Source organism: Cyprinodon variegatus, unplaced genomic scaffold (genome assembly GCF_000732505.1).
Source record: "Cyprinodon variegatus isolate N-32 unplaced genomic scaffold, C_variegatus-1.0 Scaffold6, whole genome shotgun sequence".
Taxonomy (NCBI): domain Eukaryota; kingdom Metazoa; phylum Chordata; class Actinopteri; order Cyprinodontiformes; family Cyprinodontidae; genus Cyprinodon; species Cyprinodon variegatus.
In genome coordinates, this window is record NW_015150459.1 from 2284762 (window position 1) to 2301623 (window position 16862).

Genomic DNA, 16862 nt, shown 5'->3' on the forward strand with positions numbered 1-16862 from the left:
ACAGTTTTTAAGCATATTTCTATGCATAGCAGCATTAATGGCCTTAAACTGTATGTTGGTGGACTCCACTGCGACGGTTCATTCTGAATTAAACTAATCAATTCTGGCCTGTGAGCTTCTCTGTCTTGTAGCTCTGGGATGTCTCCTACAGCAGACCTAACTTCTCAGGCCACTCTCCATGAAGGAAATCAGATTTAAGCTCAACTAGATTGTTTTCCCCCTTTTGATCAATCAAGCCTTTCTTCTAAAAAAGAAGAAAAGGGCAGACATAAGCAATCATGCTCCCTAATTGGTATTCATGATAGATTCACGACTCATTTAAATTGTTTAATTGCTTGTTACGCTGATTCTGGATGGGTTTTCCAATTATCTTTTATATACCCTTAGCAAACTTGGGTGTTTACAACCCTGCTTAGTTCTATTGATTATCCTCTGATTAAATGGTCTATAAGACTTAATTGCTTTAAACTGGTAGCAACATATAGTACATTGTTTTTAAAAGTATTCCTAACTCTTGAAACATTACATTTCCTGTTACAATTGCAAAAGGATTGCTTCTGAGATTTTATTTAGTGTGTTTGTATTCAGCTCCCATTACCCTGATCTACAGTTCATTCTATAGAAGTAATGTGTAAATAAAGTAGATTTTAATATTCCTTAGATTCTCTTCTGCTCCAGCATGGCTGTCGAACTTCAATAGCAAGGTTGGGAAGAAGATAAATACTCCTAGAGCCAGTGTTAGCTCTGACTGAGCTGCAGAGATCAACATCTCAGGTTTATGAATGTCAACAGGACAATTATTGGTTCTATTCTGTAGAAATATGAAATAGTAACAGAATGAAACCAACAGAAATGTGATGGGAAATTATACTATGATGCTCTAATTAGGGCAAATAATCCAATTTTTGAGCCTTGCTAATGCTATGTGGGATGGAAAGCTAAAGCTGCATATTGTGTCATTTTGGCCCAGGTGTCACCACAGCAAGTCTTTATAACTTTCAGAGTATTTACACCAGATATCTGTCTTGACACAAGTGCAATTCTACCACAGATCCCCAAATTAGTCGAAGACTAAGTTGCTAAAGTCTTTACCATAGAAGGACTCAAAGCTAACGCTGTAAATTACCATAAAAACATCAAAACTGTCGGTCGCACATGGTGGAGGCAGTATCATACTGCAGGGATACTTGTTTTGGAACTGCCATCAAAGTCCAGACCTTAACCTAAAGGCTGATTTATACTTTGAAATTAGGCCGTCTGCGTAGGTCTCGCAATGAACGCAGAGACGTCCCGCCCCTTCCGCAGACACTCTGCTGCACCTCTCCCAAATTATAGGGGACCGCAGAAAGGAGGCCTCTGATTGGTCAAATCTACATCCACTCTACTCATGCGTATTTCCTGTTTGGTACCTTACTGGCTTGTTTTGTTTGTATGACTGCCATTGTGGAAAACAACTCATGAAGCTGGACCAGCTAGAGGAGCGAGGTGCACGAGAACGCTGGGACCCTTTTCCCACCTGGATCCCCTCTCTTTTTCGCCCTCATGTCCCTCCATCGCACAAACTTGCCACCATTTCCTCACCACCTCGGCCGTATCTAGACCCACAGCTGGTTTGTGATTTTCCCCTTTTGCGTTGTGGTGTGGAATAAACATAGCACTGACCACGCTTCAATATTGAGCATAAGTCAAAAATATCTGAGTCATACCTGCGACTAGCACACTGCGACACACTGCAGCTGGAGAATAACCAGCCCTTAACTCAGAATATGTGGGAAGGCTGGCAATTTCCTCATCACAGATGGCATTTGTCCAATCTATGCTTGAATTACATTGTGAAAAGAAGACAAGGCAGAATTATGTAGATGGGGAAAACCCAGGAATGCAAAGTTCTACTGAAGAAATGACTGAGGGTGGCTGAAAACAACAGCACGCCTGCCTTTTCAGATTTGTAGGCATTCCTTTTGTTTACAGTTTACTTGTTGTAATGTGGCCAAATATCAAAAGGTTTCAAAGGCGTAAGACTTATCAAAGGTACATGAGGTGAACTGGGTTCATGATGTGAAAACAAAGTAAGCTCCACCCATCATCCTTTTAAAAGCAAACTGACAACTGGAAGGTCGGTTTTGTCCATAAATGACTAGATCACTGAGCATGTGGTCCAAAGTATAACTTCCAGTGAAGCAACTCTGCTAACAGAAGAATTCAACCACACCCGCTGAGTCAAAACAGGAAGGTGCACCACACAATGCTGAAAACAGTGACCAAGGTTGTTACTGTCAGAAGCATGAATGCATGTCTGTGTATCCTTGAGCATATGACACACACACACACACACACAATCTGTGCTGCATTTGTTATGCTCTGGTACATGTGACGAGCCCAGCGCTCGTGGTTGATGCACGCGCCCGCTGATGTGTAATAGTAGCCAGTGTCTTGTGCTTTTTATAGAAGTAACAGCTCCTTGTGGTGCTTGTTTTTGTGAAGAATGCAAAGTCAGGTTTCTGTTTTGTTCCGAACATTAAAGAGGGATTTTTTTTCTTTGGTCAGCTGCCACTCTCATTTCTTTAGTTTTTTACTGTGAGATATTGTGATACTCGGGAAAATCCTGCCCTTAGTATTTACCATTAATGTTCTACAGAGCTCCTCCATCCACCATAGTCATTGCCTAACTGTCAGACAGTATATGAAACATCAAAACAGTTTCGCTTTGTATAAAAGGAAGTCTTGCGGGCTTGCAGTTCACGCATAGCTGTGACAAAGATAAACGACTTTCTCAGGGCTTTACTTTAGGTGTTGCATTGTGGCAAAGAGGTTGCCATACTTTCTCCTCATCAGGTCTGACTTGTTTTCTGCAGACCATTAGAAACAAAGGTTCAAAAACAAGAAGCTCATTTCAAAAGCCCATCTCTGGTTGAGAAGAAATTCCACAAACCTTAAATTTTTACGGTCGCAAACACAGGAAGGCGTTCAAGTTTTTTCAGCCCTTTATCAAGCTTTATTTTTTGTTTGTTTATATAGTAACTTTTATTTGGTAAAATCTTGGTTGACATATACTTATTATTACTATTTCCCTCATTGTTGTGTTGTTCTATTCTCTTTATCTAAAAAGTAGTTTTCATGCCGTTGCAGGTTTTGCTGTTTTGATTACATGTAATTATTTTTCCTATCCAAGATGATGTGGGGAAAACCCACATTATTGCATTTACTAAGGGTGAAAATACAATCTTAACATAAATGCAACATAAACCTGATTGGTTGGGCCACATATGGAGGCAATAGCTGCCATCGAGCATTTGAGATAATTGGCAATACACCAATCTTAGATGTCTTTGCAGGAATTTAAGCTAACCTTCACCTTAAGTGTTTTAATTAGCCACCTTCCGAGCACGTACAGGGTTTTTAATGCCGAGGCTTTGATTAAGCCCCTCATTATTCCATTTCTGTGGGTTTTCTTTATTTGTTCTGAACCACTCAAAGAAAGAAACTGTATAACCCAAGTGCAGATTCTACCTCAGATTTTCTGTTAGATTGTAGAATGTATTGTTTTTTACAGCCAGTTCCCCAGGTCTTCAAACAGCAAAGCAACCCCAGATCATCACTCTACCATCACCATGTTTGACTGGAATGTTTTCTTTCATATTTAGGATACTATATTAGACTTTCACAGCTTTCAAAATGTTTCATTTTTGTCCTGTTAGTCCAAATAAAAGATTTTCTTATATTTTATTTGGATGTTTTTTGGTAATGTAAGGAATTGTTTTCTTTTTTGCGTTAGCAATGTTTATTACCTGAATTTCCCAGGGATTAATAAAGTATTATTGAATTGAATTGAATCTTTGAAATTCTCCGTGGTTGCCAGTTCCTGGAGTAATTCTGATAGGCTGGCCACTCCTAAGGTTTCATGTTGTCTCACTTTGTAGATAATGTCTTTTATCTTTTGTGTGTGTATGTCTGAGTTTTTGGTTATCTGAAATTCGTAGAAACAGTTTTGTTATCCTTTATAGCACAATTATTGTCAAAGACATTTTTTTCATTGTCTGTTCTGAAATTTCCTTTGATTGTAGCTTGATGCATTTGTTCTTAGAGATTTCTTAACTGTCGTTGTCAGACAGGTTCTTATTTAGGTCATTTCTTGATTCTGCAGCTCTGGCAGAACTAATATCTGGGTGTGGTTCCTGAGTTTTAACTCAGCCTTTCCACCATCCATTTTAAAATAGGGGAGAATCACAAATTATGATTGAACAAGGGGTGTAATCATTTTTTATTTTCGCATATTAAATGAAGTCATAATTTTAGACTGCCTTTTGTATATCCAAAGTTTATATTTGTCCTACTTTGTAATTTTAATAAATTGATGTGTGGCAAAAAAAAAACTTGAACTGGAGGAAAAATATAAGGGACCAAACATTTTTCTAGGATTTGTTTTCTTTTGTATGACATATTTTTCTAAAGTAAGGTGGGTCTGAACTCTGTCTTTAAACAGATTTTTTTTTTTATTTGTTTAGAAAATGATTATAAAAAGACGTGTCTGATAATGTAGTTTTCTATTTTTTTGACACCAGGGATTTTTTCTAGAGGCCACAAAGTACATTACAAAAGTCTTGAATAATCCTTTGTTTATTTGTTTCAATACCTAAGACACTAGGACTTTTTATGCTCTAAAGGAGTGGCTCTCAGTTTGTTTTTTTAGAGAAGCAGTAGTTGAGTAAATTGTGTAAATTATATAAGCCCAGAAACCTATTGTTCACAAACCAGAGCAGACCTGTTTCTATGTTCAGATGCAGAGACAGTCCCCCTGCAAAAAAAAGAAATCTTAAAAAGCAAAAATAAATTGGTGAAACTACTCATTTCTAAAGCTTTCTGAAATGTGAATAGACAACAGCATCATGTGAAACATGCCTCTCCCTTGTAATAGACACATTGATGTTACATCATCAATTTTGCCTGCAGGTTAACATTCAACAAGCCTTGTAAGAGCTGCTCATTGTAACTCCACCCCCCATCGCTCAGTAGTCGGCCTTTGGTAGCATGTGCTCGCCACTGTCACCACCAGATTAGCAAGCAGGCTTTAAGCCCTGCTCACAAAGACACTGTGTACAGAACATAAACTGTGCTAATACTGCTCGTTTCCATTTGATCCCTATGAATCTTCCTCCCCAGAGTCGGCCTAAATAATTTCCCAGCTGGCTTTAAAGAGGTCAAATGCAATTTTTCCAGAGAGTACAGGACATGAACACAACAGTTTGAACTTCCCTATTACCGTCTGATGAAACATATTGTCTTGCAGAAGTGTTCGTACCTTCTGAACCTTTTCCCATTTTGTTGCAAACTTCACTGTGATCCAATTTGGTCTATGTCATAATCCAATAGAAGGTGGTTAATGTTATAATAAAAAAAAGGTTTTCAAGATGTTTTACTCATACGTATCTTTACAATTTCGGTTCTTTTGCATTCAGCCTTGTTTTCAGATAATCTTACATATGGCCCAGAGGTAGAACCACTTCATCTTTATGCAAAACTCAAGTCTTTGTCATTAAGTCGCCAGTCAAATCTCAACTAATGGGAGTCAACTCATAGTCGACTTTTAAGTCAAGACATGAACTCAAGTCAAGTCCCAACTCTGAAACTTTAAATTTCCAAGTCCTTTCAATGATAAAAAAAAAAAAGTAATTATATATCAAATGTAAAAAAAAAAAAAAAAAACGTGAATATGTGTTGTTTTTAAATCTGTATTTATCACAACCAGTGCAACTTTAATTTGATAATGAATGAAGCTAGCTAAAGTCGGCTATTTCATCCCAGCAAACAAAATTACCTGCTGTTCATTCTTCATCTTCAGTTCAGATTAAGTTGCAAATTGTTTCATCTCTATCTGCGATTCTCTTGTTGCATATTTTGCATACTGCATTTTGTTTTGTGTCGAGTACTTTAAAGTTTATATACACAGAGACATCATCAAAATTATATTTTTTTAACTGGCAGTGCTGGAGCTCAAGCAAAAATACGTACAGAGTGTGGAAAGACAGAGAGATGGAGCTTACTTATTAATATGACATCAGTAACATTAATTAATGATGCTCACTTTAAAAAAAAATCATTTTGGGTCAAATAAAATTGAAAAAAAGTACATCAACCTGAAAATATCATCTTAATTGCTAAGCAGGGTGGTGGCAGCATGATGCTTTTCCTTGTCAAAAATGGGAAAGTTGATCAGAGCTGATGGAAGGCTGGATGGAGCTTAATACAAGGAAGTTTTGGAAGAAAACCAGAAGCTGGAATTAACTTTATGTGGAAGGATGTTAAGCGTTCATCAGGGCAACAATCCTCAGGATACAGAGTCAACTACAGAAGAAGGTTAACCTCTTACACCCTAAGGGGGTATAAATAAATTTCTGCCTGACAAAAACACACAAAAGTAAATAACTTATAGCTTCAAAGCTATTAGATTTAAGAAGAAACTTTTGGTACGTCTGTAAAGGTAAGATGTCATAGAATGGTTTTCTGGTGTCAGCACCATTGTAGCTTTGACCCTGCCTGAAATATTAGGGACAAAATACAAAATATTTTGCATTTTTTGAACCTCGCCAAAATTTTCTTTAAAATAAACATTGCAAAACACTACCAAAATATTATTTATAGCACAAAAAAGTAGTACAGACTTTCAAATCTAAATGTTGTGTAAAAATATACCAAATTTGGACTCAATCAGATGAATCATATCTATTTTAGAATGGTATTAGTGAGAAATTTCTTAGGCGGAGAGGCCATTTTGGCACATTTATCCATAAATGTCACCAAACTGTGCCAAATATGTTTTTTACATCAATACTGGGGGTTTGGTAAAATTACGAGGTCATGTAGCAGCTGGACCCACCAGTGGGTCCGTAGGGTTCAAGGGGTTTTAATGATCATGACATAATTGTCCATAATTGCCATTAAAAATCCTATCTTAAATTCTATTATTGATTTCAGGCAGGACTTAAAAACTAATGTCTGCAGATGCTTCCTATCCAGTTTGATTGGTCTTGAGTTGTTGGGCTAAAATCTAGGCATCCAAATTTAGAGAGCTGGAAGGGACATGCCCCAAAAGACTAGCAGCTGTGATCAGAGATATGCGATTCTAGAAATTATTGACTCAGGGGGTTTGAATGCAAATGTACACCACATATCAGATTTATATATTTTTTTTAAAGAAAGAAAAGGAAATTCAAATGATTATTTCTTTGCAGTTGGGCTTTATGTTAGTCAATCATTTAAAATGCTGCAGCCAGAATTCTAAAGAAAATTAAAAAGAGAGATCACATCTCTCCTATCCTGGCTTCTCTTCATTGGCTTCCTTTTAAATCCAGAATAGAATTTAAAATCCTCCTTCTCACATATAAAGCCTTAAATGACCAAGCTCCATCTTATATCAGAGATATGAGTGTTTCTTATGTCCCTAACAGAGCACTTTGCTCTTAATCTGCAGCTTTACTTGTGGTTCCTAGAATTTCTAAAAGTAGAATGGGCGGCAGATCTTTCAGTTTTAAGGCTTCTTTCCTGTGGAACCAACTACCAGTTTCAGTCTGTGAGGCAGACACCCTGTCTACTTTAAAGGGTAGGCCTAAAACTTTCCTTTTTGATAAAGCTTATAGTCAGCTTAGGTTATCCTGAGCTATCTCTATAGTTATGCTGCTATAGGCTTAGACCTCAGGAGGAAATAGGGACACTTTTTTCATGACTCCGCTTCATTTTATCTCTATTCTCACACTCTGCAGAATCTGTTAGTTCAATCTGTAACATTATGCTCTCTCTGCTTTTCCTCATAGTAGCTTCGCCTTGTCTGTTACTGTTTGGCTGTGACACCATCCTGAATAGAAATATCAGCTGTGCTTCTGCCATCAACACCTTTGTTTATAGATGTTGGAGATCGACCTGTTTTTCAGTGTAGTCCTGTTTCTCTGACTGTGACTGGCAGGATGTGCTCTCTTCATCCTCTGACATGGGAGCTGGCTCGGAGTTGGTCTGCCTGGCTGTGTGTTTCCTGGACAGGGCCATCTTTTACAGTTGCCTTTTGTATCTCTGCTTCTGTCTCTTTGAACTCCAGTCGGCCTCTGCAGATGGCCGCTCACACTGAGCCTGGTTCTGCTGGAGGTTTCTTACTGTTTAAAGGGAGTTTTTCCTCTCCACTGTCACTACAAGCATGCTTAGTGTGTAGGATTGCCTTCGAGTCAATTAGTCAATGCAATCAACTGGTTTTCCTTAGATAGAAAACTTAGTATCAATTTGACTGTATGACCTGGTAAATTGTAAAGTGCCTTGAGATGACGTGTTGTGAATTGGCCCTATGTAAATAAACTGAATTGAAAATAAACAAACAGAATACAAATAAAGACTGGTTTTAAGATGGCTAAATAAAAATAAAAGACTTGTGTTTCTGAAAGGCGTTATATGTTCATTTTGCAATACAAAGAGACTACTCTCTTCTAAAAACGAAAATTTGAGATTTTTTTAGTGGTTGAATGACTCTGATCACAATCAGGCTCCTTGTGTTTTGTAATATCTGTAGCAACAGGCTAAATATCCTTTCTGTCGCTGTTGCGAAACTGCAGCTCCGGAACTGTTTTAGCCATCTTATTTTAAAAGGTTCAAGTATTTAATCTTTACCACCTTTAACATTGCTAGGACACCTTGATGCTTTAGCCAGCCAGACTCAGAAGTGTCAGCTGTGCGAAGGCAAATAAATTATTTACACCACCTCCCTTAGACTTCAAAGAGCTGACAATACGCTCAACCCCACATTTCGGTACGGGGGTTGGAGGAGGAGCTCCCAGTCACTAGGCAACATCTATGTCATCTGCCCCAACATGCAACAATCAGTTGTTTATTTAACTGCCAAGGCTCAAGAACCTTAAATATTACTGAGAAATAACTGGGTTTACAGTGGAGTCAAAAAGTAATAAGCACCTTAGACCTTCACAGTTAGGAAATGCAATCAAAAAACTGAATCAAAAGAAAGAAAATTAAAGAGAAATATTAGCTATCCAAAATACCCAGTAAAAAAGTAACTGTCTTCATGTTATATCATCAATTTTCTTTGATAAAACACATTTTTTGTAATATTTTTTAAAACTTGACCTAATTGGTGTCTGACCAAAAGATTTGAACAATTCTAAAACCTGTCTAGCAGCAAGAAGTTGTCTGCAATATCAGAAAAAGAAACACAGCCTGTCCTGATGTGAATAAAATGAAGAAAACAGGAGAAAAAAAGTCCTTCTTTTTAGAAGTAAATATTCCTTTGCATGAGTGTTCTACCAAAACTATTTAAATAAATAACCATCGACTCATCTGGGAGGTCTAAGAAGAACAAAAACGCCAAAAACCTAGTTTTAGATAACTCTGGGTCTAATTTTCTTTATCTAAGCTCAATGTTCGTGGTTGAACACTATCTAACACAGGGTGCTTAAATCTAAGCCTCTAGAGCTACCATCCTGTAACCTTTAGATGCATCTCTTCTCTAACACCCCTGAATCTAAAGGCTCAATCCCCTCATTTAGCTCAGCAGAGGTTCAGTTCTAGCACAACTCACTATAAATAATGGAAAAAAATGTTTGTTCATCAACTTATGACTTAAAGCTCAGAAGCGAGTTGATCAATGATCTTAAGCACACTCAATTAAAAAAGGGTGTTCACATGCAGAAACTTGGGCTGGATGGGATTTTATCATTTTTTTTAATCCCTAAATAACTAAAGTAATACTTGTAAACAGTATTTTGATATATTCTGCTCATCTTTTTGGTGCAAATTGCAAGATGATTTGAACTATTTTAGTGTTACAAAAAAGAAAAATCTGTAAGTGTACAAACATGTTTTTGTTGCACTGCACATCTTGAGATGATAAGATACAGAGCCTTCATGTGAGATAATGGATTAAAAACAGATCACTGCATCATTTTCAGGGAAGAAAAGGCAAGACCCCAACAATCTGAGCAAATGTCAAGGAGACACACAAGGTGACTGTTCAGCTAGAAAATCAGGAAGTACGGCTTGAGCAACATGTCCACTCTATGAACCCTGCCTGTCCAGAGGGAGCTGCTGTTTATTTACCCCCTGCCAACTCAAACACGCAGACAAGGTTAATGAAAAGATCTTTAAACAGAGAAAAAAAAAGACCTCTTAGCTTCCATGGTAAAGTAGGGAAGATCGAACACGTGCTGTGGTCACCTTTTTTATCTTAATAACAAAGCATAATTTCTCTTTGATATAGCTCAAATTTCCTTTGTATTTACCCCTTTAAAGTAATTCTCCGATTGGTGTTGGGGAAATATAATGAAAGCGGTTGCTAAGTTTAATCACACTGACTGTTAAGAAATCAATTTACACAATCTAAATGCTCTTTCATCCCTCATTTAGAGGTGTATTGAAGTAAGCCTATCTCTAACACCTCAGGTAAAAGGAGGGATCTCAGTGAGCTGAGATGTGACATAAATCTTTTCTCTTCTCTCCTGGATACACACTGATACTGAGGTGTCCCTGTTAGCCTGTTTGATCAGGTTGTGCCCAGATTCAGTGTGTGTGTGGACATGTGGGAGACCTGGCCATGCGTGACAACAGTAAATGACCACCTATCCGTCATTGGCGCCAGGGCTGGAGATTAACGTGAGCTCAGGCTTGGCACCAGCTGGACCACAGCCTGGAAAAGAGAAAAACTGAGCAGTACTTGATACAGAGCTACAGAAACTGCTCAGTTGTTGAGGTTGAGAGAAAGATTGATGTTAAACTGCATTGTGAAGACGTTCAGAGAAGTACTTTGTCTGGAGTCCTAGAGATTTTGTGGGAAAAACCCAGAGAAAAAAAAATCCCCAGGTAGCAGAGATGAAAAAAAAAACCCTCCAGCTAATTTCTAATAAGCTCTTACATTTTCTCTCCTCTCCCTTTCTTATTGTACGTCTTTCTTTCATTGAGTATTTCTGTAAGTATGTGGCTTTTGGGTTTCTGACTTAAACAGAGACATCAGCAAGCAACCACAGGAAGAAACGCTGATGTATGGAGCAGTTACTGTGGGTGGGTTGAAAAAGAAAGATACAAGTAACTGTATGCGTCCCACCCTGCTTAGCCTGCGTCTAGACTGGCCTCGGTGAAGCAAGTAGCAGTCATAACAAGGGATTGGGAAAGCAAACAGGGTTGTTCAACGTAGTTAACAGTTTTTGCCCATGGAGTTACAACCAAGATACAAAAGCTCAGCATTTAATTGGGGCAAAACAAAGAGCTCAAGAATAACATACAATTATGAGATACACAAGGAGCCAGAGTATTACGTGTGCCAGCAAACCAAAGGACAATCTCACCAGATTGGCACTGGGTAAAGAGCTTGCAACTGTCAGTGAGCAATGTGCCAAGACTGTTGGCCTACTTATGAGCCATTCTCTTGTCAATGTCTGACTAAAGAAAGAAACATATTCATTTTACTTAAATCAAACCCTCCACTTAGTCAAACACATCTCACTGTCTGTCATCAGCGATACCACTTTTCAAACCGAGCCCTCCAGCTATCAGCACAAGTGGATAATTGAGCCAAGGGGTTTGCTTTAACAGGCGAGTTGAGTTTAAAAAATTGAGCAATCAGCGAACACTATTTTTACAAAGCTGCTCTCATTTCCCCTCTTGTTACTCACGACGCCGCTAAAGATGCCTCTGTTGACAGTGTGGAAAAAGCTAACCATGCTGATGACATTCCCAACATGACCTCAATCAAGCATTTTCACAGCCTGGAGTCACAAAACCATTCCAGCAGCTCCGCTACTACACAAAGTCTCTTTAACCTCATTTTACAATGAATGCAATTATACCAGAATGGTTGTGTCTGAGATTGCAATTGGACAGCAGGCTTATTGGCTGCTGCTTTAAAACAGTGAAAACTTTGTGTTCACCTACATCTTAGAGCCAATAGTTACGACTCTTTTAACTATTTGTTTTGAGTAGGCTAGAGCTGTTTGCAATACCATTTTCAATAATAAATATCTTCTTCTTTTCCGTTGCTGAAACTCTTAACAAAACAAATTTTCTTTTATCGCATCACCTACTTTATGATGCCATCAGCAGAGTTACTGTTCAAGTAAAGGTAAATCCAATCTGGGTATAATTGCCCAACATGTCCAGTGAGAAATTCAACTCAGATACATCTTCATTCTTGCTAAATATAGAGGAAAAATAATTACCAACTCCTCACAATATAACTCCTCAAGGTTATATTCAGTGGCAAATATTGCATTTTTTTTAACCTGATATTCCATTAGATGAAGGTAAATCTGTTAGCAGCATCACAACAGTGCTGTCCTTCCACTTTGATATATAAAATGAATGCTCCACATTTTTCAAAGCCCTTGACAATTAGACTGGCTGCCTTTCAACATTTCAGGATGGTAAGGGAGGTATAAAGTGAAAGAAAAACACCACATAAAACAAAGCCTACTCTTGAAAACTTTAGCTGCAGTTTTTCACCAAGTCTAACAACCACTGGAGGCCATCTACAAAAGGTCACTTGGGAAGCTTGCCAGAAAAACAGAAGCCCTTCTATCTTATCAAAACAAATGTAAATGCCTGGAATTTGCTAAAATATATCAGGACATGTGCTGGAACTGTTTGCTTTTTCCAATTGCGATAAGATTAAGCTTTTAAAGCAACAAAACATTCTGTTAGGTTTTGCTTAACAGGACAACAAAATCTGAAGAAGTACCTTGTGACCACTGGAAAGTGCATTGCAAGATCTTTGTTGTTGGCCCATTTCCCTTTCAAAAGCCCTATAACCTTTAGTGCGTATGAATTTATTATCCTTTGACATATAAGACAATACAAAATTATATACTTTGGCCATAAAAGGAATCCAAGTCCTTAGCTGAAATTATAGAACAAAAATGTAAAAAAAACATGACCGAAATAGATTTACTACAGACATCAGCCTCCCTCTTAATTTTCCAGTCTTGAATTATAGAAAATTGTTTTGGTTGAGCTGAAAAAGCTCAAGATAATAACAGCGAACCGTCTACATTCTAGAACTGTAGTTTTGAAACAGTAGTACCGCTGCTAATAACTGGCCACTTAGGCTCACTCATTGCAAAGAAACAAAACAACCCAACATTGGCTCTTAGCATTATGAGCCAAATGATTGCCTTTTTTTAAAGAATCGCACCAGAAAGCAAAATTAACAATGTATAATGTGGAGTCAAATAGCAGCAGCAGGCAAAAAGACAAGTAGTTCAAGTGCACCAATCCTTCAAGGAGTGTAGAGAAACTAGTGCTTGTGGCAAGTACTCCATTTTCACTTAAGAGTTGGACTTGGGAAAGACTAAATTCAATTTGGAGATATTGTAATTTAGGTTCACATTTAATTTTTTAACCACCATCAACTGTAAACATATTTTTGTTGTGGCTGTCACCAAGTTACATGCAAAGTGGATCTGGTAGATTTTGAGGCCAAGACAAGTGAGAAATCTCAAACTCCCATACTCCCCTTGATTTTTGCTGTCTGAGGGAAGAGTTATGTAATGAATTAAAATGCAGGCCACACTTCTATCCAGGCCATTTTTATTGATCGTCAAAAACCCCCTTCACAAAAACCACCCCCCCAAAACAAAAAGAAAAAAAAAAAGTATTGGAACAATATAAACAACCAATAAATAAAAATCTGCATGATTAAGGCGGTTCTACATCTCCAATAGAACACAAATAGTGTGGACATGTTGGAGTTATACAGCTTCATACAGTACAAGCAGTAGATTTTGTTTTGAGAACATTACATCTTTAAAAGGCCACACTTTACCAAACATTAACCAGTTTTCTTGAAAGTGTGCATTCTAATGAACCACTTTATCACTTCTGTGATTAAACAGAAAATGAGCATTGCTTTGTTTAATGAGCTAATTTCAAGATTAAGCCAAACAGAACAGGAAAAGTTCAGGGGCAGAGATCCAAAATCTTCATATTCCTCCACAAACATGTTTTCAAGAAAAGATCATAAAAACCACTTGGATCCCAAAACAGCGAAGGCGACTCTTCTATTTATCAGTTTTCTCAGATAGGAATAAATAAATACACCTTTTTTTTTTTTTTACTGGTAAACTGTCACAGAGTCCAGACTTAGAGGCTACATAGTGTCATAGTATTGTTCAGTGGCTTTAAGGATTTCTTTGTTACATTCATGTCCAGGATGAGAAACCATCTCCAACCACAACCTAAACACAAGCTGTGGATATCCAGAATCCTCTCCTGCACACCCAGCTCCACAACTTTAGTTTAGTTGTACAGTTCTTTGCTCATAAAATCATAACCAAACAAACTGCCTCTTTCCATTCTTCCTGGACAATGCTAACTCCTCCTCCTCCAAGTGTGGCCATTGCAAACAAAGATCCTTTCAGCAGCTGACAGTGCTTGGTTGCTGCTTGCTCACAAAGTCTGAGATAAAATCAAACTCATTCTGGCCCAGGTAGAGTTCTGGTAGCTCCTGGACCCGGTCCAAGCCCAGTTCCATAACCAGTGATGTCAGGACGTCCTCGTCAATCATGTCCGCGTCCATTCCGTTCAGGGCTAACGCGGGCCCAGCCATGTGCTGCATGCTAGCCAGTTGAGCTGGGTTCATGCGGTACTGGTTTGTAGGCCCCATGTGGTTCCCACCCATAGGTCCCAGTGGGTGTCCATGGTACTGGGTGTTTAGCTTCTGCAGCTGCATGCTGGCCATGAGCTGCTGAGACGTTAACCCTCCATTCATGAACTGTTGTTGCTGCTGCTGCTGCTGATGTGGCGCCTGCTGTTGATGCTGATGCTGCTGTGAATGCATATGATGCTGCTGTTGCTGCTGAGGGTGGTGATGCTGCTGCTGTTGCTGCTGAGGCTGTCCATTGTACATCATGTTACCAGAGGTCATCTGGTGATGACCTATCTGGGCCCCGTTGAGCTGTCCGTTCATGGGCCCGCCCACCATGCTCTGCCGTTGCCTCATGGCAGCCTCCATGCTGGCCTGGTTGCCTCCATAGTGCATCATCTGGCCATTGGGAAGCGCCCTCATACCCTGCTGGTTGGCGTGCTGTTGGTGACCTGCCTGCAGGCCGCCATTCATGCCCATCCTGTAACCGTGGAGACCAGTGCCTGCTGAGCTGTGATTCATGGGCATCATCATATGATCTGCCATGCCTCCTGCGTATGGACATAAAACAGTGTCATTTAGGAACAGGAAAACTGTCTCATAACAGGTTTAGGACTTAGATGTGATGCCATCTAGTGAACATAAACAATGTTGCAAGACTGGATGTTTTAATCTTATGTGAGACTAAGGAAAAAAAAGGAAAACTCCTTCAGAAATTAATTTAGTGCGTTTCCTTTAATAGGGGACATCATAGCGGAACAAAACATGTGCTTGGATATTTGCCTGGTTACGGAGGCGCACAGAAAAACCCTGGTGGTGCGCTTGATTCTCAAAAAAAAAAAAAAAAAAAAACGCTTTCCCCCTTTGTGCCAAAGCAAATAACGCCCAGGTTTAAAATTACAGGTTAACATAGGCTGGGCGCGTTTTCAAATGGAGGAAAATCCTAAACCTTAAACACCGCTTCTTAAATCCCACCTATATGCACGCCAGCTGGTGGTGATGGTGGTGGTGGGGGGGGGATCTGTTAGATTTTCCCGCACGTAAGGTTGCAACAAAGAACACTGACATCATGCAACACATCTAACAGCTGAATCACCACAAAACCAAACGAGGCGTGCAATAACAGTTAAAATAGTGCTTATATTTCCCTGGGATATTATTGTTTATTTATCCCATTTCCCACGCACTAAATCTGTTTCAATGTTTTTTTATTCAAAATAAAGAGTCTATATTTCCGTTTTGTTATAAGCGACTTTGAAACAAGGGAATACAAACAATGGAACACGAGTCCCTGAAACCATCAAAGAGCGAAATCAAAAATCCACATTTCCTCACAACAAATGAACAGATTCTTAAAAAATAAAATAAACATGTATCGCTCACCAGTGTCCGCTGCGTTTTCTCAAAGTTGCGCGACTTGAGTTTCCCTGTGCGAGGCGAAGCTCCTCCGGATTACAGGACGGTTTCCTCGGGGTTACACTTCATGCTCAAAGTAGGGAACGGTGCGCACAAAAGACTAGCGCATCAGATCTTGAAACGACTGCCTATTTTCTGGGTCAACTCAGGGATTATGTACATCTAAAAAGCTCAGAGGAAGGCAAGTCAGAGGGGAGGTGGAGCCTCGGCGCTGTCGCTTCTTTGTTCCTATTGGCCCTACTTGATATAATTGTGCATGGGCGTAGAGAGAAAAAAGGGGCCGTTGGAGAGTTAAGGAAACATTGGTTAATTTAAATACCCTCCACCTCACTCTTTCCCTTTAGAAGATAGATAGATAGATAGATAGATAGATAGATAGATAGATAGATAGATAGATAGATAGATAGATAGATAGATAGATAGATAGATAGATAGACTTAGATTTATTTTGTCAATTTGTATACACAAATGTAAACAAAAAGAAATTTCTTTGAAAAAAGCTCTAGACAATTTCATTTTTTAAAGTGGGACCTTGAAAAACATTAATAACTACATAAAAAATAGTAAAATAAATATATGACTGTATATTTACAGCTCTAACATAATTTTTTAAATATATAAATAAAATAACCCATTTTACACAACATTTAGCAGTCTAATGGCAGTGGGGAAGAGACTGTTATGGAATCTGCCGGACCTGCATAAAAAATATATATATATATATAAATTTATATTACCATTGAATTTCCAGACATAACTCAAAACAAAGCTAAAGAAGTATTTTGGAAAGGGTTTCAAAATAGTTTTTAAGACTTGACGAACCATATTT

At 38.5% G+C, this 16862-nt stretch overlaps 1 protein-coding gene across 1 annotated transcript; it reads right to left on the reverse strand.

Moving 5' to 3' along the window:
• Positions 1-10026: 10026 nt before the first annotated feature.
• LOC107085119 (cbp/p300-interacting transactivator 3-like) lies at positions 10027-16227 on the reverse strand. The gene is made up of 2 exons (XM_015375282.1): positions 16001-16227; positions 10027-15168 (listed from the first exon to the last, which is right to left on the reverse strand). Exon 2 carries the CDS (start codon positions 15161-15163, stop codon positions 14390-14392), a length of 774 nt encoding a protein of 257 aa, XP_015230768.1. The 5' UTR covers positions 15164-15168; positions 16001-16227; the 3' UTR covers positions 10027-14389.
• Between the last annotated feature and the right edge of the window lie 635 nt (positions 16228-16862).